The sequence below is a fragment of the Clupea harengus genome, chromosome 13, assembly GCF_900700415.2.
Source record: "Clupea harengus chromosome 13, Ch_v2.0.2, whole genome shotgun sequence".
In the NCBI taxonomy this organism is placed as follows: Eukaryota; Metazoa; Chordata; class Actinopteri; order Clupeiformes; family Clupeidae; genus Clupea; species Clupea harengus.
The window spans coordinates 13,358,531-13,385,700 of record NC_045164.1 but is presented as its reverse complement, the minus strand read 5'-3'; the positions used below and the strand labels follow the sequence as shown (position 1 = coordinate 13,385,700).

Sequence of the window (27,170 nt, the reverse complement as noted above, 5' to 3'; positions counted from 1 at the left end):
ACATTTATATTGCTTAGGTTATTTAATTCATCATGATTTGACTGACAAAGCGGGATCAAACATATATGTTTTGATATCAAGATGCTTTGATGTCTTTTTTGTTATATATTTTATTTATGATATGATGACATTCACATGCATCTTGTCATGTTTCAAATCATGGACTTAATGTACTTGAAGAGGAATCATGGTTTAAATCCTAAGGAGGAAAATTTGTTGTAACATCACCTATAGATTTATGTTCTGCACTGTTCCAAAAATGAGTTGTGAGCTAAACATGAAATCTTAAGATGTTTGCTAATGTGTAAAAAACTTGCTTGTATGTGATGTAGCAGTATATGTGTGATTATGTGAAACTGCTTAGCTATGGGTCTTTATGATGTTGGTAGACACACCAGTTACCTATTTAGGTTTACAGTACTTCTCACCAGGTATACACAAATGTGCACCACCCCTTCACACCCACCCACCTATGCCCCCCTTCACATACACACAGGCAAACACACACACACACACACACACACACACACACACAGATTCAACTGATTAACTCACCAGGCAATTGCTTCTCAACGTTATGCCCGTCACCCCACATCAGCGAGGTCAAAGGGAGCAGCGACTCGCAATTACAGAGCCAGGAGTTAGAGAGGAGAAAGAAAGAGGACTAAAGGCTGTACGTTTTCACAGATAAGCCCGGCTCAAACCAAACAGTGGAGCAGCTCTCATCTCTCCTTCCTGCTCACGTCCCCTCTGGCTGCCGGTGGTCACCGCGGTAGTGCTGGCCCGGCTATCACCCGTATCAGATCTTTTCATAAAAATAACATCAGTTTTGGGGAAGCCAGCAGGCGCGGCTGGTGCGTGGTAACTGCTCACCCTTGTAATCAGATCATGCTTGATGAAGGGTCAGGAACAAAGGCATGTAAATGCGGCAGGGGCCCTGCAGCGCGGGGGCCACGGCCGTTTGATGGCCGTGCCGCTTTCATGGCACTTAATGGCTCCTGACAGGCCCCATCCAACAGATTCTGTGACAAACTTCTCGATTTTCCCTCCCCGGATTTTTGAACTTTACGCATCGTTTGGCGCACTTGTCAAACAATCCAAACGTGATGACCCAATTGACCAGTGGGCCTGGAGGCTGAGGGGGATGCGTGCCGGCTATTGTCTACGTGAGCAAAAACAACCCCCCAATCCAACCCCCCCCCCCCCCCCCCCCCCCAATCCCAGCGAGAGTTCGGTCTCTCTGTTCCCCTGTTCTTCTGTCTGTTCTGCCCTCTTCTCTCAGTCCGTCTCTCATTCATCTCTCAGCGGTCTGGACGCTGGGTGCTCAAAGGCAGGCTGGGCCTGTGGGAGCGACTGGCACACCAATGCTTGTGCAGGTGCTCTGAGTGTGTGTGGGGGGGCACCAGGAGGTGGGCGAGTGGAGAGTTTCCCACAAAACCCGGGAGCTCATTAGGTCATCGTAATAAGGAAGCGCGTTTTGTTTTATTAAAAGTCTCATTACTTTCACACAATAGGGCGTCCAGTGACCCCATTGCCGCCCCTCGGCAACCCCTTCATTATCTGAATAGCCTTTATATAATGCTGCTCTAATTGCAACCTTGGGTGAACCACACCAGGCCCATTCTCTGCACATGTTTTACCGCCACTAAGTGTAAGGAGAGCTAAAGAGGAATTGGCAGAAAGCTCACACAACACAAACACACTCGCACACACAGACACACACACACACACACACAAGTACACACACACACACACACACGTAGCCCTTCCTACCACCTTCCTGGTTGATAAGTGAACCATAACTGGGTCCTTAAGCAAATAACTATTAAGCCAAACAATGTAACTGTTACATTACCATGTCTCAGTCACAATCAATCAAATCACACAATCAAAGACACGGAGCGGAGAATGAGAAAATACTGGTTTCACCTCACAATAATGTATTTATTGTTTTTGTTATGTCAATAACTGAATAGAGTGCCTTGCACCATTACTTCAATAAAAGGTTTATTCAAGAATAATAAAATACAATAACTCTATATTGATTAAGTCAAACCTAAAAAATGTCCTCAAGTAACTAAAATAACTATACACCTACAATCCATAACTACTACTACTACCACATATGCACATAACATTGCACCAGTACAACACAGAATATTAAAATACAAAAAAAGCTGGCAATATAAAAAGAAATGAAACAAGACACATGATGGGTGCTCCAAATAATGGGTGATTGTGTTCCCTCGTAGGCGCAGAAAACACAGACTTTACTAGGTCACCAGGTGGCTTTCCTCCCTTGCCAACTACTCAGTGGAACCACAAGCGTGTCCGGTAGCTTGTGGCGCTAACTGAGCAGTCTTATGCTAGCATTACCTAATGAGCCGATTACAGCTAAACTAATTAACTGAAGAATGACTAATTGCTTTTCATATTTTCAGCCTACATACATTGTTTTCTAAGCTTTTGAATGTGGAGTATGTGTTATCTAATAAAATGGCAAAATTGGACAGTGTAATGTATTACAAGCTAGCTAGGTTAGGTTAGGTTTTCAAGGTTGTAAACTCCCAAGGCGTATTTGGCATGTGAATTCCAAAGACTGATCAAACTTTTTGGCGTGAGATGAATTTATTTGGATGCTAGCCTGAGACGGACTGAGGTCAATGACTTTGGGCATCTGGAAAAACTACAAATCTCTGTGAGACAGGGATTACATCAATAAGGTTACAGCCTATGTTGCATTCTTTCATGTGTTTCTAATCCTAACACAGCCAAACATCAAACAAGTGCATTGCAAGACAGTTGATAAGTTATTACTGACTAGTCCAACAGAAAGAAGGCCAGCTCAGCAACAAGTAAAAGCCAGTATTTTTCTGTAGGCCTCCTTTCACCATTGGAGCTCGCTTTTCTCTTTTTTTTTTGTCTCTCTCCCTCCTTCTTTCTCTCCACCCACCAATGTAATATCTCGATACCTGAACTAGCCAACTGCTTAACAAATAATCATTAGGGTCGCAGGTCAGCCATGTTCATTCATTCATTACCATTTTGTATGATTTAGTTCATGATACACATATACAACAGCTCCTAGCTATTTTGCACTAGAAGTTTAATACTAATGATGGACTCATTTATTAATTTTTAATCTTGAATGGGCACTAATTTGATCCTATTGTTTTTTTTTATGCTTTTCACATATACAAATTACTTTTAGGGACTAGGCTTTGGTTGCACCTAATTTGCACCTCCCCAACACTTCCTAAATGTCTGAATGTCCCCATTTGGTTCTCCCAAGTCATCGTAACTCCAACCGATTATTGGTTTAATCATTTGCCTCAAAATCTTCCATTACCTCATCATAAGGCCCACTACTAACAGAGATGCTTTCTGTGTCACCTTGTGAGCTTACAACTTGTGCATGGAGGGACAGTTGTTGAAAATCAATGTAACCTCTTGATGGATTGGCTCCCTCAAAGTCTCTTGGCAAAACAGCTTCTCTATCTTGTGTGTCTTCTCTATCTTGAGTGTCTTCTCTATCTAAAGCATCAGTGGCAGATTCGGTTAGTATCAGTGGAGCTGTGAGTGTATCTGATCTAGATGCCTCCTGGCCCCAAATCTGTTGTGATCTGTGATGCTCATCGGTGACTGCCATTTCAGGTGTAAAGTGGTTTTCGTCCTGATCCGGGACAGGAGATTCTTGATCAGTATATCTTCCTAACTCTTCATTTGTTTCTAAGTTCTTGCATTGCCTATGTTATCAAAACCAGAACTACCAGCAGCATTTGCCTTGGCTCTTAGGCTATTCCCAATTAGCTTGTAAAAGTAGGCAACGGGTACGTTTACAATGGCAATGTCACTACCTAATATAATCTTCTATATCTGTTTCTCAGATAAATTAAAAAATGAGGGCACAACAAAAGGACATGACTGTCAATACCTTTAAATTTAACAATTATAAGAAATTATAAAACAATGGTAGGTTAAACAAAGTTGTGTTCAATACACATGCAGACCTTTCCATTGTCCTTCCTTGCCACATCAATGGGTGACACATATGTGACTATATTTATTCCTGCTGCCAACAGCCCTTGTAAATGGCAGCACACATAATCAACATGGCCCGTGTAATGTGCTTCAACCTCTCTCAGGAACGCAATGCTCAAAGCCTCTAGCCAAACCCACATCCCACTCTTGGTCCTGTCACACAATTTCGTGACAGCCTGTTTTTTCATGACTGAGGTAGGGGGAATCGCCAAAATAAGAAAAACTTGGGATCAATGTGGCAGTCAGTGCAATGACCCTGTGCCACACCAGTCACCACACCTGCTTTATGGATCTGAGCAATGACTGTTCCCTTGGGGATTGTTTTTTCTTTTGGGGACGCATTTTGTAATGGTACTGTGCAATTGCTTTTGTCTATGTCAGATGGTAATAAGACACGTGGTGGCAAGGCCATGAGGAGGAGCACTTGAGTTGTCTATGACCAATATGCCAGGCTTTCCTGGCTTTCTTGGCTCTTTAGTGGTGGCTTTGTTAACAGCAAGATGGGGCTCCCCCGGAGGCAGTGGAGGTGGCCTAGGACCAATCCACTTACCTTGTCCCACATTATCCTCTGAAGGGGTGTCAAGGGCTTGCAGAAATATTGGCTATGAAGAACTGGCACTCATCCTCCCAGAGAGTGCTTGGTTGTGTGTTGGTAGCATCCTGTGTTGCAACTGGCCCATGATGGCAACCTCTTGCATTCGTCCCGATGATCACCGGCACCTGGTCTGGTTATTGGAGGTCAGGACACACTAAAGCCAACACAGTCCATATCTTCACATTCTTCCCATCGTCTGGGAACTCTAAGGTGACTGCCACATAGACCTTGTGAGGGGCGACTAGAGTCACTCAAACCCCCAAAACACAAGCTGGAGATGGGATGGATAGTAAAATGAGACAGATGTTCACGATACTACTTCTCTAAAATGATGGCAACAGTAGATTCACTATCAATTCAATTCAATTCAATTTTATTTATATAGCGCCAAAACAATAAAATGTTCTCAAGGCGCTTTACAGAGCCCAATGCCTGGACCCCCTTAGAGCTAGCACAATGGTGACAGGGGCAAAAAAAAACTCCCTGTTAATCAGGAAGAAACCTTAAGCATCTGCTTGATGAGACCCCAAAGTGGTGCACAAATGTCCTTCCACAAACACTGAACTCAAGGAAGGCTTTCCTACCAGCGCCTCTAGCCCCCATGTGGATGTCGAGGCATGTACCTCACTCCTCTTTACCATACAATCCCTGTCTGTTGGTTCTGATTTACTGGAGGGAGACTCATGGTTTTCTCCCTTATGTTTTCTGAATGAACAAATGAATCGAGTGATAACCCAACCAGAGTCCTCTGGAGCATCGCAGCAACAACATGGCCATCCTCCTGACACCGATAACAAAAGTAATCTCCAGTCCCAGTGGCAGATAGTATTCTCTTACTGCTGGCTAGGTCTCGTCTGCCGTAGCGCTCCTCTGGCTCTCTGTGTCTCCATTCACTATAGGGTTAGACTGTGGTGAGACCCGGTGACTCAACACCATTATCTGAAGCTGTTGGGTGGTCACCCCTCCCCTGAAAACAACTTGGGTCAGAGCATTCTCTGGGCATGTCGGAGTCTCTGCCTGGGTTTTGGTGTAGGCATAGTATGAGTCCGCCCCGGACCCCGAGGACCCCAAAGCTCTTTCCAAGGCCTCATGATAGTCTTTGGGGCGTGGCCTGAGGGTCACTGGACCTGAGCTATGCCTGAACTACTTCTAGAGCTTGGCTTTTAAAACTCTGATTGGTTTCTGCTTTTCACCCTTGGGGCACTCACACTCATCAACCATTAAGGGGGCCTGCTTAAGTCCAGTGTCGAGAGTTTTCTCTCCAGTCGGAGCAGGAATATTCCCAGAGAAAGCTCGCAAACGCTGGAAGGAAGTATTTTCAGATGGCAATGGGTCTGATTTTTTTTCAAGGAGATCCCCAACTATTTTTAAAAGGGTTTCTGCTGAAACAGTTTCAAGGGCACTAACCCTCGTTGGGCTCTCCAATCACCCCAAACTGACTGATCCGGTCCATTTAAAGTCCATGGATCACATCCACTATTGGCATCATGTACAGGGGAATGGGTTTTGTATCTGAACATTCACTGCAGGCCAATGACACCACAAGACCCTTTGTGTTGGGATCAAACAGCGGCCATAACCTTTTATACTGTCGCTTTGATTCGCTGCACTCTTCTCCTACACGACAGATGTCCCTGCCAAGAAAAATACCATCTGGAAGGTAATGTGCTGAGTTAGAGCACAGTGAAATATACATGACAGCAATCTGTGTCACCAGGACTGATTTAGTAGATTAACCACGGAAGGCAGCAATACACATAGGTAACGTCAATGTGCCAAATATAACACAGTGAAGTAGCCCATATTCATTTAATGTGCCAAATATAACACAGTGAAGTAGCCCATATTCATTTAATGTGCCAAATATAACACAGTGAAGTAGCCCATATTCATTTGGGGATTAAACTGGATGGGTTTCCGGTTAGTGTTTGTTGTCTTGAGCGAGACACCAAACCCCCAACCGCTCCCGATACGCAGGTTGGCAACCTAGATAGAAGCCTCTGCCATCGGTGTATGAATGGGTAGATGTCTGAGGCATTAATGTGTAAAGCGCGTTGAGTACTCCTTGAGTAGAAAAGCGCTTTATAAATGCAGTTCATTGCTTAACTGAGTAATGGAACAGTGTTTTTTTGTCCAGCAATGTTCATTGTGAAAAGACGTTCCGTGTAAGCATAGCCTTAATGCTAAATTTTGACTCTCAGGTCTTCATCAGGCAAGATGGTAACGTTAGAAAACCACACAAATGTCTCATCTTTTCCAATTGTCGCAGCAATCTCCCTCCACGTGTTCTGTGCCATCTGGGAATCGCTATACTCCCTCACTGACGGATCATAGAGATGCCTGTAGAGAATCAGAAGGGAAGGAGGGAAGGAAGGAGGGAAGGAGGAGAATCAGGAGAAAGCAGATGAACTCATACAGGTATCAGAGGATAAAGGCACAGGCACAGGCATATGGACATCACGATGAAAGAAGCTAAATTAAATATACAAAATTGGATAAAATGGAGAGAGCCAGCATTCAAAGTACTGGATGTAGAACAGCTTAGTGTGTATACAGTGTCATCATAAGGTCACTATTATAAGGATAAACAGAGCAGTGAAGCAGAAAACAACTGAACACTGTGTGTGTGTGTGTGTGTGTGTGTGTGTGTGTGTGTGTGTGTGTGTGTGTGTGTGTGTGTGTGTGTTCGGTGTATGTGTGTGTGTGTGTGTATGTGTATGTGTGTGTGTGTGTGTGTGTGTGTGTGTGTGTGCACACATGTGTGAGTGTGTGTGCACACATGTGTGAGTGTATACTGTAATTATGCATGTGTGTGAGTGTGGGTGTATGAGTGTGGTTGTGTGAGTGTGGTTGTGAGAAAGTTGATGTGTGAGAGTGGATATGTGAGTGTGGATGTGTGAGTGTGGATGTGTGTGTGTGAGTGTGGTTGTGTGAGTGTGGTTGTGAGTGTGGTTGTGTGAGTGTGGATGTGTGAGAGTGGATGTGTGAGTGTGGTTGTGTGAGTGTGGTTGTGAGAAAGTTGATGTGTGAGAGTGGATGTGTGAGAGTGGATGTGTGAGTGTGGATGTGTGAGTGTGGATGTGTGAGTGTGGTTGTGAGAAAGTTGATGTGTGAGAGTGGATGTGTGAGTGTGGATGTGTGTGTGTGAGTGTGGTTGTGTGAGTGTGGATGTGTGAGTGTGGATGTGTGAGTGTGGATGTGTGAGTGTGGATGTGTGTGTGTGAGTGTGGTTGTGTGAGTGTGGTTGTGTGAGTGTGGATGTGTGAGTGTGGATGTGTGAGTGTGGATGTGTGAGTGTGGATGTGTGAGTGTGGATGTGTGAGAGTGGATGTGTGAGTGTGTGTGTGTGTGTGTGTGTGTGTGTGTGTGTGTGTGTGTGTGTGGTTGTGTGAGTGTGGATGTGTGAGTGTGTGTGTGTGTGTGTGTGGTTGTGTGAGTGTGGATGTGTGAGTGTGGTTGTCTGGTCTTTGGCCTGTCCTTGAGCATTGGGGTCATCGGAAGCTGAGAGGGGGGTTGGTGGGGGGAGCGGGGGCCTACAAGCAGAGCAACCTGATAGTGCCCCCGGTGAGGGGGTCGCGGGCACTGGGTATTAAGCTGGGGATTAAGGGGCCGAACCTGAGGAAAGACAAGGGCAGAGTGCAGACCCCCTCTTCACACACATGCATACAAACACATGCAGACCCACACAGACACCAGTGGGAGAGCTCTTCTGAACCAGGCACAGAAGTAGGAAGTCTCACAGATTCTACTTGGAGCGCAAGACAGAGTTCATATATTAAGGGTAATATATAGGTAAGGGGTCGAAAGGAAGGAAGGAAGGAAAGAAGAAAAGAAAGAAAAAGCTAGAAGAAAAAAAAGAAGAAAAGAAAGGTAAAATTAAAACAGGAAACCAAGCTTCAAAGCAAGTTTTTGCACACTTGTCCATTCAGAAAAGGTAAAGGGCCCAGGGACCAGATTGTCCCAAACAGAAGCTGGTTTTGTGTTTACAAGTGTAATTGTTTGCAAGTGTAATTGGTTATGTTTAATTCTAAGATGTACCTAAAGTAAGTATAACATCACTGCGTGAACCAACCATGTATCAAGGTTGTCCTTCCAGATGCACCTCCATGGCATTTTGCCATTTTATAAGAAACTCTTTGAGTCGTCCTTGAAGAATGTGTCACGTCACATCATGAACTATCTACATATCTGACTAAGTACATTTCCAGGCATTATAATGCTTCAATGAAAAAGGGCTCTGTACCCAACAGGCAGCCTCTCCCTCTCCTTACAGAAACACACTTACTTGTGGTCATTTGATCTGTGTTTGTCCTGTAAACTGGGACTCATATCAGGTCTATTAGGTCTGTTAAGTGGGTATGGCCATGAGTGTTGAAGATGTTAAATCGACTTTTTTATTTTTTTTAAACAGTAGTCCAATGTTTCTGTGGAGTTTTGAGTCTTAGTTGATTGGAAATGTGTGGTATTGGAAAGAGATGATTTCTGTTGTGCTAAGGAAGTCACCCTGAAGATCAGAAGAACCTCAGCTCCCTTAGCATGTTTTAGCCGCGGAAGAAGATCAGATGGGTTCCCTTCAGTATGTTTTAGCAGCGGAAGAAAAAAACTGGGATTTCCCACAGTTGGTCTGTTTTCAGTAAAAAAAGAACACATAATACCTTTCAATGTCAGTGTCCCGTGGGAAGTAGAGACGGATCTGATTCCGAGGCAGGAGAGAGAGAGAGTACCTGAACACTGCAAGGAGGAAAAGAAGGGCTCCGATGAATTCCATTGCTGTTTTAGCGAGCAGCTTATAGTTCTGTGGTGAAGAACTGTCATGATGACATCATCATAGGACATAAATAGGAACTATACAATTCCCCTGTCACCTGGTCTTAGCTGTGTGTAATGGGCTGTCACTACATCCTAAAGCTCCTGCATACATTAGTGAGAGTGTGAATGTCTCCATTTGTGAATGTGTCAGTGTGCCTCCCTATCTATCATGCTGTGTGTGCAGGTGTCACGATGCTCCAGTGTCTCACTTGAGCTACAATATTAACCCCATGATGTGTTTATGCCACATCAGTGCTATCATATATCAAAGTAACACAGGCAAGGGGTACAAATTCCCCCACCTCGGATATTTGTCAGAAATCCTTGTTGTTGAGAAAGAATGACAACTGGTGTCAGTGGAGTAAGTCATTTTCCTCTGCCATGGTTGTCAGCATGCTGACTGGCTCATGATGACAGTTTGCGTGTCAAAGCTGCACTTCTTCTTTCTTCTCCCTCCATCCTCCTCTCTTCTGTCATCTCTTCGCTCCTCGTCGGCGTGGCTCCTGTTGCTTCCTCTCTCCTCTTCCTCCCAGTCAGGCAGTCTTTGAGACAGGACGTCTTTAAAGTGACGCTGCGTCAGACTGAGCCTGGCTGCTGACAGGATCCCAGTCAAATGCCTCCAGACCACACACATACACACCAACTGTTTCTAGACCTACTGTAATGTGAGCAAATGATAAACTCACCAAAACTGATACAAATGATTTCTTTGGACATTCATCGCGTTTGCGGAAGTCGCCTGGCTGGTTCAAACAACGTTCTAGACTAGTGTGTATTGGGAAATGGGGAATCCAAACACAAACTGATCAAATAATCCATACAGAGATGTGTTGTTTTAACAAGTCACAGGAGAAGCCTGAGAAAAGCTCATTTTGTGGCCTTACTCACATAGCACTGCAGTTAACCCTGTGGATTTTGAACTGCCTCATCCTTTCCATCAACCACAAATGACTTACATATTCAGGATTTGTGGACAATCACTGCTACTGTTTCTGGTTATGCTCAGTAACATTGACAAACTACTGTTTTTTTTGTCCAACAGCCTTGGTTTCCAAGCCACCATTTACCCAAGGCGTCTGCACAACACATACACACACACACACACACACACACACACACACACACAAAGACTCCAGTGGCTCTGCATTTATTTACTTTAATGAAAGCGTGTATTGTCTCAGCACGTGTTTGGCAGGGGTGTGACGTGTGGCTTTGTTCGACGCTGCCTGGAGGTGCGAACATCCAAATGGCTTTCTGCTCTGTGAAAGGTCACAGACAGTAGCAGCGCCTGCTCATGATGTCATCTGCCAGAGGGGGCACTGAGACACCACCCCACTGTAATTAAAGCCATGACCACATCTGATTCCACAGGAGCCACTGCAGCACCCCATCACAACACTGATAAGGTCACTGGATAGAGCGCCAAACCGTCAGCCGTGAGCCAGGAGCTCGTCGTCTCGCACAGAACCTGACAAAGGAACCGTTCCTGTGTTTCTGTTGGATTCCGAGACCAGAACATTTGATATTTCTACATGCAAGTCTTTGGCGTGAGCCAGAGATTGGATACATTACCATGTGTAGTATACAGGTCAGAAATCATTCACCCTCTGTCCACATGGTAAACAATAGGTCTTATGTGCCAAGCAGACTTTAAGCTGCCTATATGGCCCACATAATCAGCAAGAGTTGTATCCATCCCTCGATTGTTTTCTACTTAAGGCTGCCAGTGGTTCTTTCATGATTTTATTGTTTCATAAAGCTGCAACTTTCAGACGACAAGGCAGATCCCAGTGCCCTTGAGGAATTGGCTGAGGGATTGAGCTACAATTTGTCTGAGAGGTTTGTAAGCAAATAAAGGGAATGAATTTTTTTTTAATGTGATGCACATACCGAGCACATCATATAGCCTTCCTTTTGAATAATGGCTTGCCTCCCGGGAAGGGCGATCCAGAGTTAAGCGCTGCAAAACAAACTTCCCCCTGAGACGCTCTCCTCATAAAAGAGAAAATAACAGTGTTGGGAATTTGAATACGCAAATGAAATGCAGGTTGCCTGGGCAGACAGGTGTGCTGTGTAAACAGACCATGCTTGATGAAGGCAGGGGAATTCAAATCCAACTGAATCAAAGGGAATCTTGACGCTTTACTCCTCCTTCAGGCCATAGATGGTAACTGCTGGACTGAACTGGTGGGTGAAGGTGAAGTGACTGCTTAGGGTACCTTTGAAAATGCTGACAAAGCTTCATATTTCAAGAGTACTTAGAAGTGTTTTGTTTCTTTTCAGTTAAAAGATAGCGATTAACAATTCTGCCTCCTGTTACAAATATGTCAAATACCACTACAATCACCAGCTCACATCTACTGAGGCCTGGTGATGGGAGTGGGTGAGTGAGATGACATGCGCTTGACTGTGACGGTGCTGTTTTATAATTAAACTTTAGAAACAAAAAAATTGTAAGTGAAAGTAATTGAGAATCCAGCCTGTTTTCAGTCGTTAAAGTATTCCAAGTTTATTATAGGCACTACAAAGCAACACTCGGTCCAACTTTTCTTTTCCAAATTCTTGGTCCTAAGCTTTTCCCTCTCAGTCTTACAGACACTTTAATACGGCTTTGGTCTCAATATAACATAAAAGTTCATTTTTGGACAGAATAGGCTACATTTAAAAGACAGGACCAAAAATATATATTTTTAATATATACCAAACACTGCCACTTTTAAAAAGGGCTTTTCTTTTAAAACAAAGTATCTATCTGGTGAATGGAGAGATCTTTTCTTCATGTTTTTTTTTTTTTCCAGTTTGGTCAAAAGATTAAAGAGGAATGACTGTGGCGCTCAATAGGAAGGCCACATCACGGACACTCAATAGAAAAGCCCACAGGACACAGGAGCCAATCAGAACGGGTTACAGAGCCTACTTCCATTCTACTTGGCTCCCACTGCAGAAAATACTTCAATGAGAATCATTCATGGCTGCTGACATTCTGTCCTTTCTCTGAATAACACATACAGGACCCCCAACAGCAGGGGGCGCTCACAGAGACCTGAACAGTGTAAAAGCATCTCCTGACGTGATGCAGTGCCATGAAGCATCTGGCTGGAAATGTGGGCCACATTCACATCAACCGGCATCGTATATGTTGCGGTGAAAAATGTGAACTTGCTATAGATCCTGTTAAATGGATCTATGAGTCAGGTCTGTATTGTTAACGTATGTGCAAAACAACATTACAAGACATTCTTCTTAACAGTCAACCCACAGTCTAGAGCAAATACAGACAAGGTCATGTGGTCCCAAACCTCACTCATCTTTTAGCTTACAGTCGTCTGTAGACAGTGAAAGTAAGGGACACTTTTGGTTGGGCTGCTCAGTTCTTAGAGTGTTTTGTCAACTATGTCAACACGTCAAAGGCAACCTGACATTCAAAAAACAAGCATTAACAGGCTTAATATGAGGAAATAATACATTATTGTAGCGGAATGCAACTCATAAAGATGTAGTATTTAAAATGTGGTGTTAAAATAGTAGTAAAATAGTAAGGCAGCACTGTGAATGTGAATCCAGGCACCAGAGATTTAAAAACAATTACACAACCAACTGTAAACATTGTGAGCAGAAAACAGGAACTTGTGCGCGCACGCGCACACACACACACACACACACACACACACACACACACACACACACACACACACACACACACACACACAGTCCCCTTCTAAGAGAGGTGTTAAAATGAGTCGGTTGCTGCAGTGGAGCCCTTGTGCTAGCTAGAAGAGTCTGTTGTGTGTCCCTACTTTAAGTTTAACCGAGGTGGCATGTGAGGACCTCCTGGTAAGGGTACTGTTTTGGAATGAGTGGAGCAGGCCTTCTGCAGGCACCCGCAGGGCACCGCTGCATGATGTCACCCCCACACACTAATGTTTTGGTCCATACGGTTTAATCGGTGCTCGGTCAGAGATCTGGGGGTGGAGCCAATGGGGTCAGAGGTCAAGGCATCTCGTAGGTAGCCGTATTGATCGCCGCTCTCCGCTTGGGCTTCATTTTTAGAGAGCCATAGCGTGGCTGAAAACAAATAAATAAATAATAACAGTGTCAGATTATTGTGTAACCTCTGCTACTGCAAAGCTGACAGATACATACACACAGGCAGGTACACACACACACCCTCCCACACACACACCTCTTTGCGTGCAGCTTTGGCACGAGTCATCTTGACGCTCTGGGACCGTCTCAGGCCACGCTGTACAGACGCCTCATCATCTGAGAAGACTCCATCTCCGTCGTCCCCCTGGGCCTCCTCTGGCCTGTAGGGGTAGTAATCTGCCACACACACACACACACACACACACACACACACACACACACACGTCAGACTAACTACATCTCTACTTGTTCAGTGTTTAAATCTCTCCTGAGTGCTGAAATTGAGTTGCCTGTGTTTGGCCCTGCCCACAGACACAGTGCCTCTGTCATTAAAAGCTAAGCCTCAAAGATTGACCAATCTCAAAATGAATTTGTAGAAAGGTGAATCAGAACACAGCAAACCTGAGCAGGTGACTGGTTTAATGGACTTTCCTAGTAAATTAGAGCAGTCTCTTTCATGAGTCACTATGAGGGCATGTTATTTTCAATCTCTCCACTAGATGGCAGAGTAAGATCATGAGGTTCAAATGCCCATTCAGTGTGATGAGGATGTTGGGCATTATCATCAGGAGCACAAGTGGCCTCATGAACTATGTGAGTTTGTAAGACTATTCAGTCAAAGTTTTAACTTCAAATTCTTTACTTAATAATTAGTCATTGTCTAATGGGAAGTCATATGTGCAGGATGGAAGACTAGCGTCCATGTGTATGGTGCATGTGTGGGCCTGGCCTACCTGTGCTGTCTGTGCCGTCTTTGGAGCTCTGAATGGCGCGCCGGCTGGGGTTACTTATTGAAGGGTACTGGCTGGCCATGTCGTCAGCAGGAATCTGCGATAGGTCATGCATGCTGAAGCTCCTCAGGCGCTCGCTGATGGCACCCTGTCCCTATGGCAACAGAGTCACATGATTTGGGTCAGTCACTGTGAGGTCATAATTGAGTCAGGACATCTTAGAGCAGTTTCCTGAACCTGCTGATGCCTGGAAGCAAATATAAAATGTAAAGGATTGTACAAGCAAAACAGTGGCCTAATTACAGTAACAAAACATCTCTGACAACAACACAAAGAAATCAATAAATCTAGAGGAAGCAGCATGTTCCTATGGGGGTGACAGTGTTATTTACACATGCGAGAACGAGAAAAGAGAATGCCTTGATGAGTACAACCTACTGACCATTCAGGCCATTTAGATAGACGCAATAAGTGAAATAAGTGTAGTGTGTGTGTGTGTGTGTGTGTGTGTGATAGAAAGAGTGAGACAGAAGGCACAAAAAAAAACAGCGTGTTATTTTTGTTATTGTACATTTTTCGGCAGGTCGGACATTTTTGTTGAAAAGCCTAAGTAGTGCGGTGAAAAGAAGTCGACACCCATTACTTCACATCTGTCAACCGCTGGAACAGGTAGAGGTCTGAGGAAGTGCACCCAGCTCATCAGGTATTGTTTCAACGCAGGAGCACATGTTGCATCACAGAATCAGCAACAGATGCAACCTTATTCTGAACATGCAGCTTCTGCACCTAACGGCCATGGTGCGGCCAGTAATGACTCCACATTAATTACAGGGCTTCTGGTATGCGTCTCACACACACACTGCTGCTGCTGATGATGATGATGCTGCCCAGTTGGAATTACTATGCAACGTACAAGTCAATTAGCAGGTGTAATTAGAGTAGCATCGGGAGTCAGAATTACACATTCTTGGATTATTGGTGGGCTACCTTTCTAAACCAAAACAAAACAACAAACAAACAAAAAAAAGAAAGGGGCTTCATCAGTGCTGTCTGAACATATAATGCGCTTCAATTTCCAACAGTGCAACAACATGGGTACACTTCTAGCACTGCGTAGGGTGCCACTCACACACAACATTTCTACTGGAGAAACCTCACAAGATCAAAGACGACGCTAATGCGAGGTTACAGTGAGAACAGAAGCCACATCCCTCTTTAACACTCAGGCACCACAGAACATGACGACACACTCCTGAGAAACAAATGCCACTTCTTCACATCTATGCTTCACTCCCGCTGCACTGCACTACACTACACTACACTACACTACACTACACTACACAGCACATGGTGGGGGTCCTGATTTTCTTTCCCTATAGCAGGTCCTGTGTAAGTAACCTGTACACATATGATAGAATCTAGGTCTTGTTTGTGTGCAGGGCGATTGCGTGTGTTGTGTGCCAGTGTCTGCCCACCAAAGCGCTGTTTTGATGTAATATTCATCGACTGCTTTAGACACATGTCCACCATCCAGGCAACTGCTGCTGCAAGAAGCATACAGCTCTATTGTACCTAACTGTATATGCTCAATCTAAAAAGAATCCAGATAACCATTACAATCTCTTATTTTGAAACATTATACTGTTAATTATATTGTATATAGTGGCCAATCTGATCCATAAAACAATTATTTACCAGAATGATATCATTAGCCTCAACCTAATTGATATCATTAGCCTCAACCTGTTTTTTAAAGATATTCAGTTGGCTATGCATTTTTTTTAGTGTAGCACGACATATAGGATACATTCAAATCCATGTAGGAGTGGTATTTACTGTGGTAACAAACTGACAGTCAAGGCATCTGCTTGTATAGGTCTGTTCTGTTGAAGGAGATAGCACTGGCACACAGAGCGTTTAAGGCACATACCGTAACCAAAATGAAAACACCTAAAGTAAACTTCTTTAGAGAGCTGAACACAAGGTTAAGGGTTCAATGATGATTTGTTTCCATACCCTCTTTGCTGCCAGACAGCACCGACTTTACTGCCCTGATGAAGCCAAGCCCAGTAGGATGCCTAAAGAGGATGCCTAAAGAGGAGTCCATCATGAGGCCCTGCGTCAGTAGGATGCCTAAAGAGGAGTCCTCCAACATGAGGCCCTGCGTCAGTAGGATGCCTAAAGAGGATGCCTAAAGAGGAGTCCAACATGAGGCCCATGAACCCCCTCAGGATGGCGTACAGTGCCACGGCATCACTAGGCCATATGGCTCAGTGCACCACGAGGCCTGTTACCCATCTGATGTTTGCTCTGCATGCAACACATATGCCCACGATGGACACACACCCACAATGGACTCACACACACACACGCCACAGAGTCTATGACTGTTCCACACCAGGGCTTATGCCCACGATGGACTCACACACACAAACACACACCAGAGTCATGAGTGTCCCACATCAGGGCTTAGTGCTTTTACAGCAGAATCTGACGGAGCACTTGTATCTTGAATCCCATCAGAGATTGGGTTCATGATGACACTGAACACCTTGTGTAGCACCTACCAGTGCCTCCGCCTCCGCCTCCGCCTCCGCCTCCACCACCACCACCACCACCACCACCACCACCAGATTTGAGTTGAAATTCAACAACCAGATAGAAGATTAAGCTTGTGAATTCCATGTCACTGGCTGCCTTTTTTTCTACTTTTCTTTGTCAGTGCACTTCTCTCTCTCATTTCTTTGCCTCTCCAACTGTATTTGGTCAAAGCCATATAGCTCTGAGACACCAACTGACGGTTATGGCTGCTGGATATCCCTGTCCCATCCTCTGGGCCAAAACCCTGGACATTTTTCACTTACTCCTCCTTCAGAATCACATCCTCCTCACCCCAAGGAAGTCTGACATGATGACCACACTGACCAACTCCAGCTGTGTCTAATCAAACGTCCCCTCACTCACTCACTCACACACACACACACACACTCACATACCCACACTCACACTCACACTCACACACACACCCACACTCACACTCACACTCACACACACACTCACACACTCACACACTCACACACTCACACACCCACACTCACACACTCACACACTCACACACTCACACACTCACACACCCACCATGTGACCATTGCTCCCAGGCCCTGCTCTCTGTCTGTGGGACATTATCTTATGTATAGACAGCTGGAGCAAAAACTGTGAAACGTAAATGACTTTTTGACTGACTGTAGAAACTGACAAGAGAGGTCACGAAATCTATAAGAGAAGAGACAGCGAGTGAGATGGGGGGAGAGAGAGAGAGAGAGAGAGAGAGAGGTGGATAAGGAGACTGAACTCCACTACAAAGCAAAAAGATTGAGGAGAGGGGGGTGTGTACTGGGAGTGATGATTACAGAGCACAAGAGGGAGAAATCAATAAAAGTAGAAGAAGGGGAAGGCAGGTGAGAGATGGGGGAAGGGAAAGAAAGAGAGAGAGAGAGAGAAAGAAAGAGAGAGATTGGGGAAGGGAAAGAGAGAGAGAGAGAGATTGGGGAAGGGAAAGAGAGAGAGAGATTGGGGAAGGGAAAGAGAGAGAGAGGGAGAAAGAGAGAGAGATTGGGGAAGGGAAGGGAGAGAGAGAGAGAGAGCGAGAGAGAAAGAAAGAGAGAGAGAGAGAGATTGGGGAAGGGAAGGGAAAGAGAGAGAGAGAGAGATTGGGGAAGGGAAGGGAGAGAGAAAGAAAGAGAGAGAGAGAGAGAGAGGGAGAAAGAGAGAGAGATTGGGGAAGGGAAAGAGGGAGAGATTGGGGAAGGGAAAGAGAGAGAGAGAGAGATTGGGGAAGGGAAGGGAAAGAGAGAGCGAGAGAGAGATTGGGGAAAGGAGGGGAAAGAGAGATATAGAGATTGGGGAAGGGAAAGAAAGAGAGAGAGAAATAGAGAGAGAGATTGGGGAAGGGAAAGAAAAAGAGCTAGATAGAGAGAGAGAGAGAGAGTGCTGGTGTGAGGGTAATCTAGAGTACAAGATCACCAGTGGGCTGGAGTCAGCAGTAGCCTCGACAGGTGTGCTTACAGCAGTGCTGTGCCTGGCTCCTGCTAACGAGGACTTCAGAAGAGCCCCCTCTCCGAGAGCTGCTCATGCTGCAGACTAACCACACTAATTGAGGGCAACACCGTATTCTGAACAGTGGAAGACCCACTAAGAAATGGGCTGGCCAGAGAACGTCAGACTGGCACCACTTAAAGCAGCCACTCGGCTCCAGCACTGACACAGGGGTACGGCACTGACACAGGGGTACAGCACTGACACAGGGGTACAGCACTGACACAGGGGTACAGCACTGACACAGGGGTACAGGGGTACGGCACTGACACAGGGGTACAGCACTGACACATAACCCAGCCCTCAGGCCACTGGGCCAGACTCTTTTGGTAAATAGCAGCGCAGGAAAACAGGAAGAGTGCAGACTATGAGCTGCACCTCTAATAGGTTCTCAGTGGGAGCGTGCTTACAAAGGATCACATGACTTTCATTCATAGAAGTATGAATCATGGAAATTGCGTAACTTCTTAGATAATTAGTTAAGTGTCATGAATTTTTTTCAAATTCAGCTTAACACCCAGTCATTTACTGCACAATGATTGGATAATTAAAAGCAAAAGAACCTCACGGTAATTGGTTTAGTTTATTTAAAACGTGCTTGTCCACAAAATGTGTCTAGATGAACCTGGACAAAAAAGATGCTGGTGTATGATCATGTGTAACAAACATTTTTGTAGAAGGAACATTACAGTTGTGCCCTTATATGGCAAAAATCATCAAATACAGTCATCAGAGTTCATCCACAAACAGATGTGTCAGTTAACGCACAACTGAGCTGAATGTTTTCACCTTCAGTGAGAGTGTATGATGTGGGGCTTGTGCTTGAATGTGTGTGTGTGTGTGTGTGTGTGTGTGTGTGTGTGTGTGTGTGTGTGTGTGTTTGTGTGTGTGTTTGTGTCTGCCTCTGATACTGATTGTGTATGTTACCTTGACAGCAGCAGAGACGGCAGCAGTGGCAGCGATGCTAAGGCCTTGCCTGCCAAAGTTCACCATGGTCTCGTAGCTGCGCTCTTTGGCCTGGACGATGTAATCATCAATCTCCTGTTTTAACCGTAGAGGGAAAGCAAACAGAAGCCCGTTGGAAAAGTTCACTTGAGAGTTGTTCATTACCTGCCACACAACTCACTGTACTAAACTAATTTATACTTGGAGAAGAGGGAGAACACGTCTAGTTTGACCCATACGCTGTACCTTGCATTCAAATCAGTTACAGCTGAAGTATGATGAAAACCTGTCACACATTTTTTGAGCACCGAGTACTATTTTAAGGTTTAAAGCATACATATTTAAACTTATTTATAGACCTCTCCGCTTCAGAGGACTATATTGATTGACAGCTGAGGGGTACAGCTGGGGTCCTTGTGATGGCACTGGTGGTCTTACTCTTTCCCTGGAGGCCAGAAGGGGATGGAGGAACTTCCTGAAGATGAGGCTGGCCCCCCTGGTGTATGGAGACAACAGCCAGATCACAAAGGCCACCTTCAGCTCGTAATACAGAGGAAACCTACAAAACACAATGGCAATTTGACCTTTGACCCTTGCAACAAGGTATACTTCCCATAACCCACTGCCACACATTCCATTGCAACTGTATGACTGTTCATCCGGTTTCCACTCTATCCTTGCTTTAGCAGCCAGCCCTAATGACCCGTTCATAAAACACCCATGTTCAATACACCACTGCTTCTCATGTGCTACTGCAGAAACATAACACCAATACACACAATTAATAATCAATAAACCCACATACACTCACCAAATATACATTTATCTTCAATGTATACTATACATTACAGATAAAACGCACAGTCCAATTTGTTAACCACTCCAAGTTGGTAGTTACATAAACCTAAATCTCTTCACTTCAACAAACACTACAGGACAGTTTGATGGTCCAACAATCAACTGCCAATCCCATGAAATCTTACCAGGATAGGGAGGTGTCTGTGATGGCTTCAACAACAGTGTAGAGAGCATAGACAATCCAGTACATCATCCAGCGTACCTGTCGGATCACAAGGAGCAGCCTGAGTACCCAGATGGTCATGAGACTTCCATGAGTTTACACTTTACTGCCTCATGGTTCAGCCTGGCCCTGTGGCCCTTCAGAAAGAACACCGAGCACATGATCTCTATCCTGTTCATTTCAATCTTAGGGGCTTTGTTCTCGAGGGGCATCCTACAGAGATGAGACTTCCTGAGTTTCAGAGTCTCACATCAACACTCTTCTGCATAACAAAACTGTGGGACGAATCTTAAATCTAACGCACGTTCTTTTCACATGTGAGTTAATTACCCACATGATTCATTTTGAGATCGGAAATGTAGATGTGGAACTAAATTGCCTGGCAAAAAAATCTACAGGTTTTAGCAGATAGATCTAAAATGCTGTAATTGCTTCTTTAAAATGTACCATAAAAGATCAAAGACTCAGATCATGAGACTATGGTGTCAACATTTAAAATCTCGAAATTTAGATCTAAACATTTCATATTAGGGTATGAGGAAACCATTTTGGAAAGTTTCCACTGCCTATGGAATCATGATTATTTGTCAACACCATAATTTAGCCATTTGAATTCCATCAAGTATTTGATTTGCGCAGAGTCTACCAAAGCTATATTTTCAGGTATTCCTAACTGCAGTTAAAAGGGTGATAAGTGACACTAGCATTTCTTAAAGACTTAACCACTATAGAAGCTCATTACTCATCTTCACTACGCTATGCACACAGAAAAATATTTAGCAAGTCGTGATGCTTATATTTAGATCGCTCAGCACATCAATTTTAGAATGTTCAGGTAGCTTAAATATATTCAAAAGCATCACTATACCACTTGTTAAGTTTAAATTAACTGCGTGTTGGTTTACAGAGAAATCAAAGTAACGGAGCGCCACACGTTGGTTTGATACAGTTGAGTTTACTGGTTTTAGGATTGGACAAGATTCAGTCGGAGATGCAGAGTTCACAATAGCTCTGTCACCCACGGCTGGAGAAGGCGTTCTGAATTTTACATGTGATCACAATTGGTTTATAAGTCCAGTCTTCACTGATGGTACTTTCTGGGCCCCACACGTATACGCCTCTCTGTGACTTGCATGTTTCAGTCGTAATTTCTGGCCTGACAATTAAGTTTCTGTGAGTCTCCACTCCCTTCCTACAGATAGTTTCCCTATCTCATCTGTCTCCTGCCCATGCTGCCCTATGACCTTGGAATTTATGTCACTGGTCATTCTAAACTTGAAAGCATGTGCTTTGAATGTTATCTTAGGCCCCTCTGTCTGAAACCTGTTTTCCAACTGCCTTTACTTATACTGGTTAAATGGGCATACATTGTTAATAGAAATAAAATGTTAATAAATTCATACCTAAACTGAATTTATCTTACACACTGCAATATGTAAGGGATTACAACTGCCGAGGTGTCCTGTCATACAAAATGAATGGACGAGGCATAGGCAAAGTTTCCTCCACCACGTCCATTAATTTGGTATAACAGGACATCTCAAAGGCCGTTATCCTGCTTATACCCCGGTTGCCACACATGTATTTAGGCAAGCATGTGTAGCCCCCAAAGGAAGCATTTGGTTCTGTTTTAAAAAAGGCAACCCGTTTAGTTCGTAGAAGGACATGTTCGTTAGTCATGGACAAGGATTAGAATGGGTAGTTTGCTTGGTTATAGTTGATTCTACTGTTGCTAAGACCGAATCCTTTAGCTTGCCAACTGTTTCTGATTTTATACTTGGTAGCTTGCCAGTTGTCCAGATAACATGCTATTTCACCACAGAAGACATTGTGTTCACACCACGTGGCAAAATGATAAAAGTTGTTTATTAATGGTTGTTACAGTTACCATTCAAAGTTTCCAGAGCACTACTCTAGAATGGTGATTAAACTTTTTCACCGGATCTACTTCATAGGTGTGCCCATAGCATTAATAGAGACACGCCAGACAATCAGAAAAGAGTATTTCTCGTCTCCTGGCTATAAGGTAAAAGAAACTGAAACGGTTTATTTCACATATAACTGAGAGTGTGATTCAATACAGGATACCCTGACTTGATGCAGTAGGTTCCTGGGCAAAATAGCTAAAAGGCTTTTTCCTGGTGTTTACGTCAGATGCTTAGTTACTGTACACTATCCACCACGATCCACCCAGCATAATCACATTCTGTTCTCAAGGAGTCAAGAAAACCTCACAGATTGAATGCAGACATGAAGACATGTATGTTGTGTGTGTATATGTGAAACAGTTTCATGTCCAATGGAATCATGGTGCAGACATGTGTCCCTTGGTTCACCAAACACAAACAGAGCTGAGGAGCTCACTGTGCCTGCAGCCAATGGTGTGAGTGTGAGTGTGTGAGTTTGTGTGCGTGCATGTGCGTGTGTGCGCATGTGTGTGTGGGTGCGTGTGTGTGTGTGTGTGTGTGTGTGTGCATGTGCGTGTGTGTGTGTGCGCATGTGTGTGTGAGTGCATGTGTGTGTGTGTGTGTGTGTGTGTGTGTGCGCATGCATCTGTGGAACACTGAGGAATCTGACGATGTGTGTGCGCTGGCTTGGAAAGAGCGCATCAGGGAGATTGGCTTTTATTTTAGTGACAGACAGGGCCTGACGCACCTAGACTGAGGGTGAGGAGCTCAGCCAGGCGTGAAGGTGTAGCTGAGCTGAGCCTTTAGACCATGAGCAATTTCAGACTTCAAAGGAGGTTCACGGAAGTCTCTCTCTCTCCCTCCCTCTCTCTCTCTCTGTGTGTGTGTGTGTGTGTGTTTATATATACATCAGGGGCTGAGAAAGAGCTGAACAGAACGTCATGGAGCGAGTAACGAGTAATAATCCTGACTACTGGGAATAGGAACATCCTATGGAATTCTAGTGTAGGTTAAGTTTTCAAATGGAGAGCTGACCAGTTTCAAAAAGAGGGTACCGCTAACAGGAGAACAGAGGGAGAAACTTGAAGCAGTTAATACCTGGCATTGAGCATACTTACATACTCTTTGGTTAATACCTGGCATTGAGCATACTTACATACTCTTTGGTTAATACCTGGCATTGAGCATACTTACATACTCTTTGACATTCTTTGTCCTGACAGCTTTGTAGGAGTAATATGCTGGATAGAGGGTTCCAAACACAAGCCTATAGGAAGAGGGACAGATGTCATTACACCCTACACCATTACATTACAAAAACTCTTTGGAATCTCAACTGAATCATAGCACAGAGTTGTGTGGGCACTTGATGAACAGGTCATTTGAGAAACAATGTGCAGTGCAAAAATTAAGATTTTTTTTTTTTAAACAAAACTGTAAAACAGATAATTGAATACAGCTTATTTTGTTCAATCTGAATGGCATTTAACGTTCCTTACTAAAAGTGTGTTACGAGCTCATTCTTTAAATTCGTATTTTATAATTATTTCATATGGACCCTCTACACAATGCCTCAGTCATTATTTGTGGCACCATAAGTCTAAGGGTTCTGTGAATCTCCAAGTCTGAATGAATTACATATAAAACAAAGCCATTATGAATTTGCAAGCAAGCTATTCATGCAGCCAGCTTTCATGTAGTGTCACTGTGAGTGGGGTACCTATAAGAGTAATTCACATAAACCTAACAATGAAATATTTTAGGCATACCCCTTTAATTGCATCAATTTAACAGAAACAAGGCAGTTTTCACTATAAATGGTCTTTGTCACCCATATGTAGTCGATATATTTTCTCAGTACTATGGCTACAACCACACTATGTGATCCTGGCCAGAATACGGTAGGGGGTGGGAGTTAGGATGAGGGCTAGCTGGCAGAACTCCATCTATTGCATAACTTGCACTCTCCACCCTAACAACATCTCAATCTTATACATAACAGCAGCAGCAAGGAGAGCAAACGAGTCTCCTAAATGAGCTGGTCTTCCCTCCATATCAAACAACAGAAAGTGAGCCTATAATTTAATACACACATACACCTCATTATACAATGGAGCTCAATTGTTTGCTCGCAGAAAATTCTGTGTTTGTAACTGTGTTGGGAACAGACAATAGTTTAATGACATTAGACACCAGTCACAATGCTAGAGTCATGAATTCCTCAGTAAAGTCAAGAAGTCAAGCCCTGCAGGGAATAGCCTGTCATGTGACGTTCTTCTACATGCGTTGAGCAAAGCAAAACAATCACGACCGCCCCAACTAATGTTGAAGAAGCACCTCACGGGATGCAGCTAATAGACGTTTTTTTTTTTTCATGGCACAACGCTATCACAAATACGCCAACTTCGTGCAGTGTGGCAAACCGAGTTGTTTTCTTCAACAATCAACACATTCCATACTTTTAAAGAACAAACTTAACACTTCCGTTACTATTACATTTAAATCTTAACGGTATTTACTATTTAAATGTATATGCATATGTAGAGAGGAGGACATTGCCTACATTGCGAGTGATGTACACGGTGTACTTTACGTTATCAATCTTTCACCTCATTGAAAGACACACCTAACGCTGAACTAGCTAGCACAGGAAAGGAGCCATTGTACTCTCAGCCATAAAAAAAAAGAATGTCAATGTTTTACTCAAACAGTAGAAAAATGTTGTCGCCTAACAGCAGCAATGCCAAAAACATTACTTTACCCTCTTATTTAAGCAACACACACATACACACACACAACTACTGCTGTCTGACTGCAAGGTTTCACGTGAACATGACATGTTATGACTTGTTGATGTCCACGCTCGAATTGTTTGACGTTGCAGAGACAACAGTATTAGCTAACTGGGTGGGATATTAAACGTCACGGTAAATGTCATCTTAACCGGTCAACTCCAAATATGTACTGTGTCTGAAACTAGGAATTAATTTACAAATGGTAATTTTTGGTAGCATATGTGACCACAAACCTCAACGCTAACGTTAGCCATATTTTGAGGGTATCTGGCCACTGCCCTAAGTAGCGGTAGCATACAAGCTACTTTTACAGTTATAATGCGATAATTAACGTTATTACAATCAACAGCTGTACTGTACCTAACGGACTTTCATGGTTTAACCAAGCAACAATAAAAACCCACTTTAACTTTCTACTGAATGTTAGCTCCCTAACCAAGCTTTCGCTAGCATCAAATAAGTCGTTGGTTGCCTGTTAACATTAGTTTACTAATCTGTTTAGCTAGTTATTCAAATCAAATGCTGACAGTCGGTAAAATTTGTTTGCCCCCTTGTGAAAAACCTCTGGCTAACCCACAACTATCCAGATAACGTTAAGCTTCGTTATTGTACTGATGCATAGATGTAGCTTGCCAATTGAACTTGCACACTGACCAAACTTGTCATAGTCTATGTTACAGTATGCGAATTGTATGCATTCTTCACAAAGCCATTAGCTAGAAAGGTTACCATTAGAAGGAAACGTTCACTTCGTATCGTTGTTACATTAGTTTGCTTGTTGTGCTCGGTAGACGCGAGGTGCTACCTCAGAAAACGTATTTAATTAACTGACGTTAAAATTGTTTTACTTACACAACCGCTCGTGATATTATCCATGATACCATCCTTCCACACTCGTCAAGTTAAAACTGCGTCTCAGGTTAGATGGGTGATGCTTATGGAATTGCTGTCCAGTTACGGAAAATCTGACTAACGATAACCAGGCTGTTTATCTATCTGCCTAACGGTACATTTAGTCCAAAGGAGAACGACCAGATAGCTAAAGAAAACAATGAAGTTATAGCACTTAAAGTAACCAGTTATGTCAGTCAGAAGAACGGAAATAAAACTCAACGATGGTAACCTATTTAGCTATCGACTACGACTGCCATGCAGACATCGTCTACTTTACAATGGAACTGGTAAAGCCCATCCACTAGTTTGCCAGCTAGCTAGCTAGCTACTTTCCTTGTTACACCAAAGTCCCACCAACACTGCGAGATGGAACCAGCCCGAGCTTTCCCTGCCCAACCATGCAATGTGATGTGATTGGCTTTTCCGCAAAATAACTCCGCCCTTTTCTTCTATTCATTGGTTTCACTGCTATTTACACATTTGCCCTAGCAGTAGCCAATGTCTAATTGCAAATGCAAGTATTCACCTAATAAAAACTAAGAAATTAAACATGTATCTACTAATAACTGAAATCTGCAAATTGTTTCCTCAGTCAGTTCACATTTTTCAGAACAGAATTACAGTTTTTCTCAATTGCTTTTGTACATTCCTCAAATCATCCTTACCATTTACAAAACAGTAAATGCACCTGTCAAAACAATTCGTACAAACAGCACCACGCCTGCAACAACCTGTAACTTGCTCAAAGTCCGTAGTTTATGTCTCAAAAGTAAATATTTATGTCAATGAACATGTCACCATCAGAATGAAAAGGCCTCATGTCATTGTTTGTAAACAAGACAGTCAAAATGTTTAGTTGTGTTGTCAAAGTAATAGTAAAACCTGAAAGTGCCTTATTTCCAAATTTTCATTTCACTGTCTATGTTTTTTTTACTAACAATGACTGATCATTATAACTTCTAAATGAATACCATGTTGTAAAAGTTGAATGCTATCTATGTCACAAATTTCAACACAACACATTTCCAAGTGGGTGTATTCTGTAAGAATGTAGAAGAAGGATGTAGAAAATAACCTGAAAGAAACTGGACAGTGTCCTCATTTAAAATCTTCTGAGAAAAAACGAGAAGATCTTCTTCTATGCCACAAACATTCTTTGTGAACCAAGTAATACAGTAGTTTACACTATAC

At 43.5% G+C, this 27,170-nt stretch overlaps 1 protein-coding gene across 1 annotated transcript; it reads right to left on the bottom strand.

Moving 5' to 3' along the window:
• Nucleotides 1-11,928: 11,928 nt before the first annotated feature.
• Nucleotides 11,929-26,386, bottom strand: reep3a (receptor accessory protein 3a). Its single transcript, XM_031578768.2, has 8 exons — nucleotides 25,938-26,386; nucleotides 23,485-23,557; nucleotides 20,346-20,422; nucleotides 19,801-19,921; nucleotides 19,345-19,458; nucleotides 14,326-14,476; nucleotides 13,629-13,768; nucleotides 11,929-13,510 (listed from the first exon to the last, which is right to left on the bottom strand). Exons 1-8 carry the CDS (start codon nucleotides 25,967-25,969, stop codon nucleotides 13,436-13,438), a joined length of 783 nt encoding a protein of 260 aa, XP_031434628.1. The 5' UTR covers nucleotides 25,970-26,386; the 3' UTR covers nucleotides 11,929-13,435.
• Nucleotides 26,387-27,170: the final 784 nt, after the last annotated feature.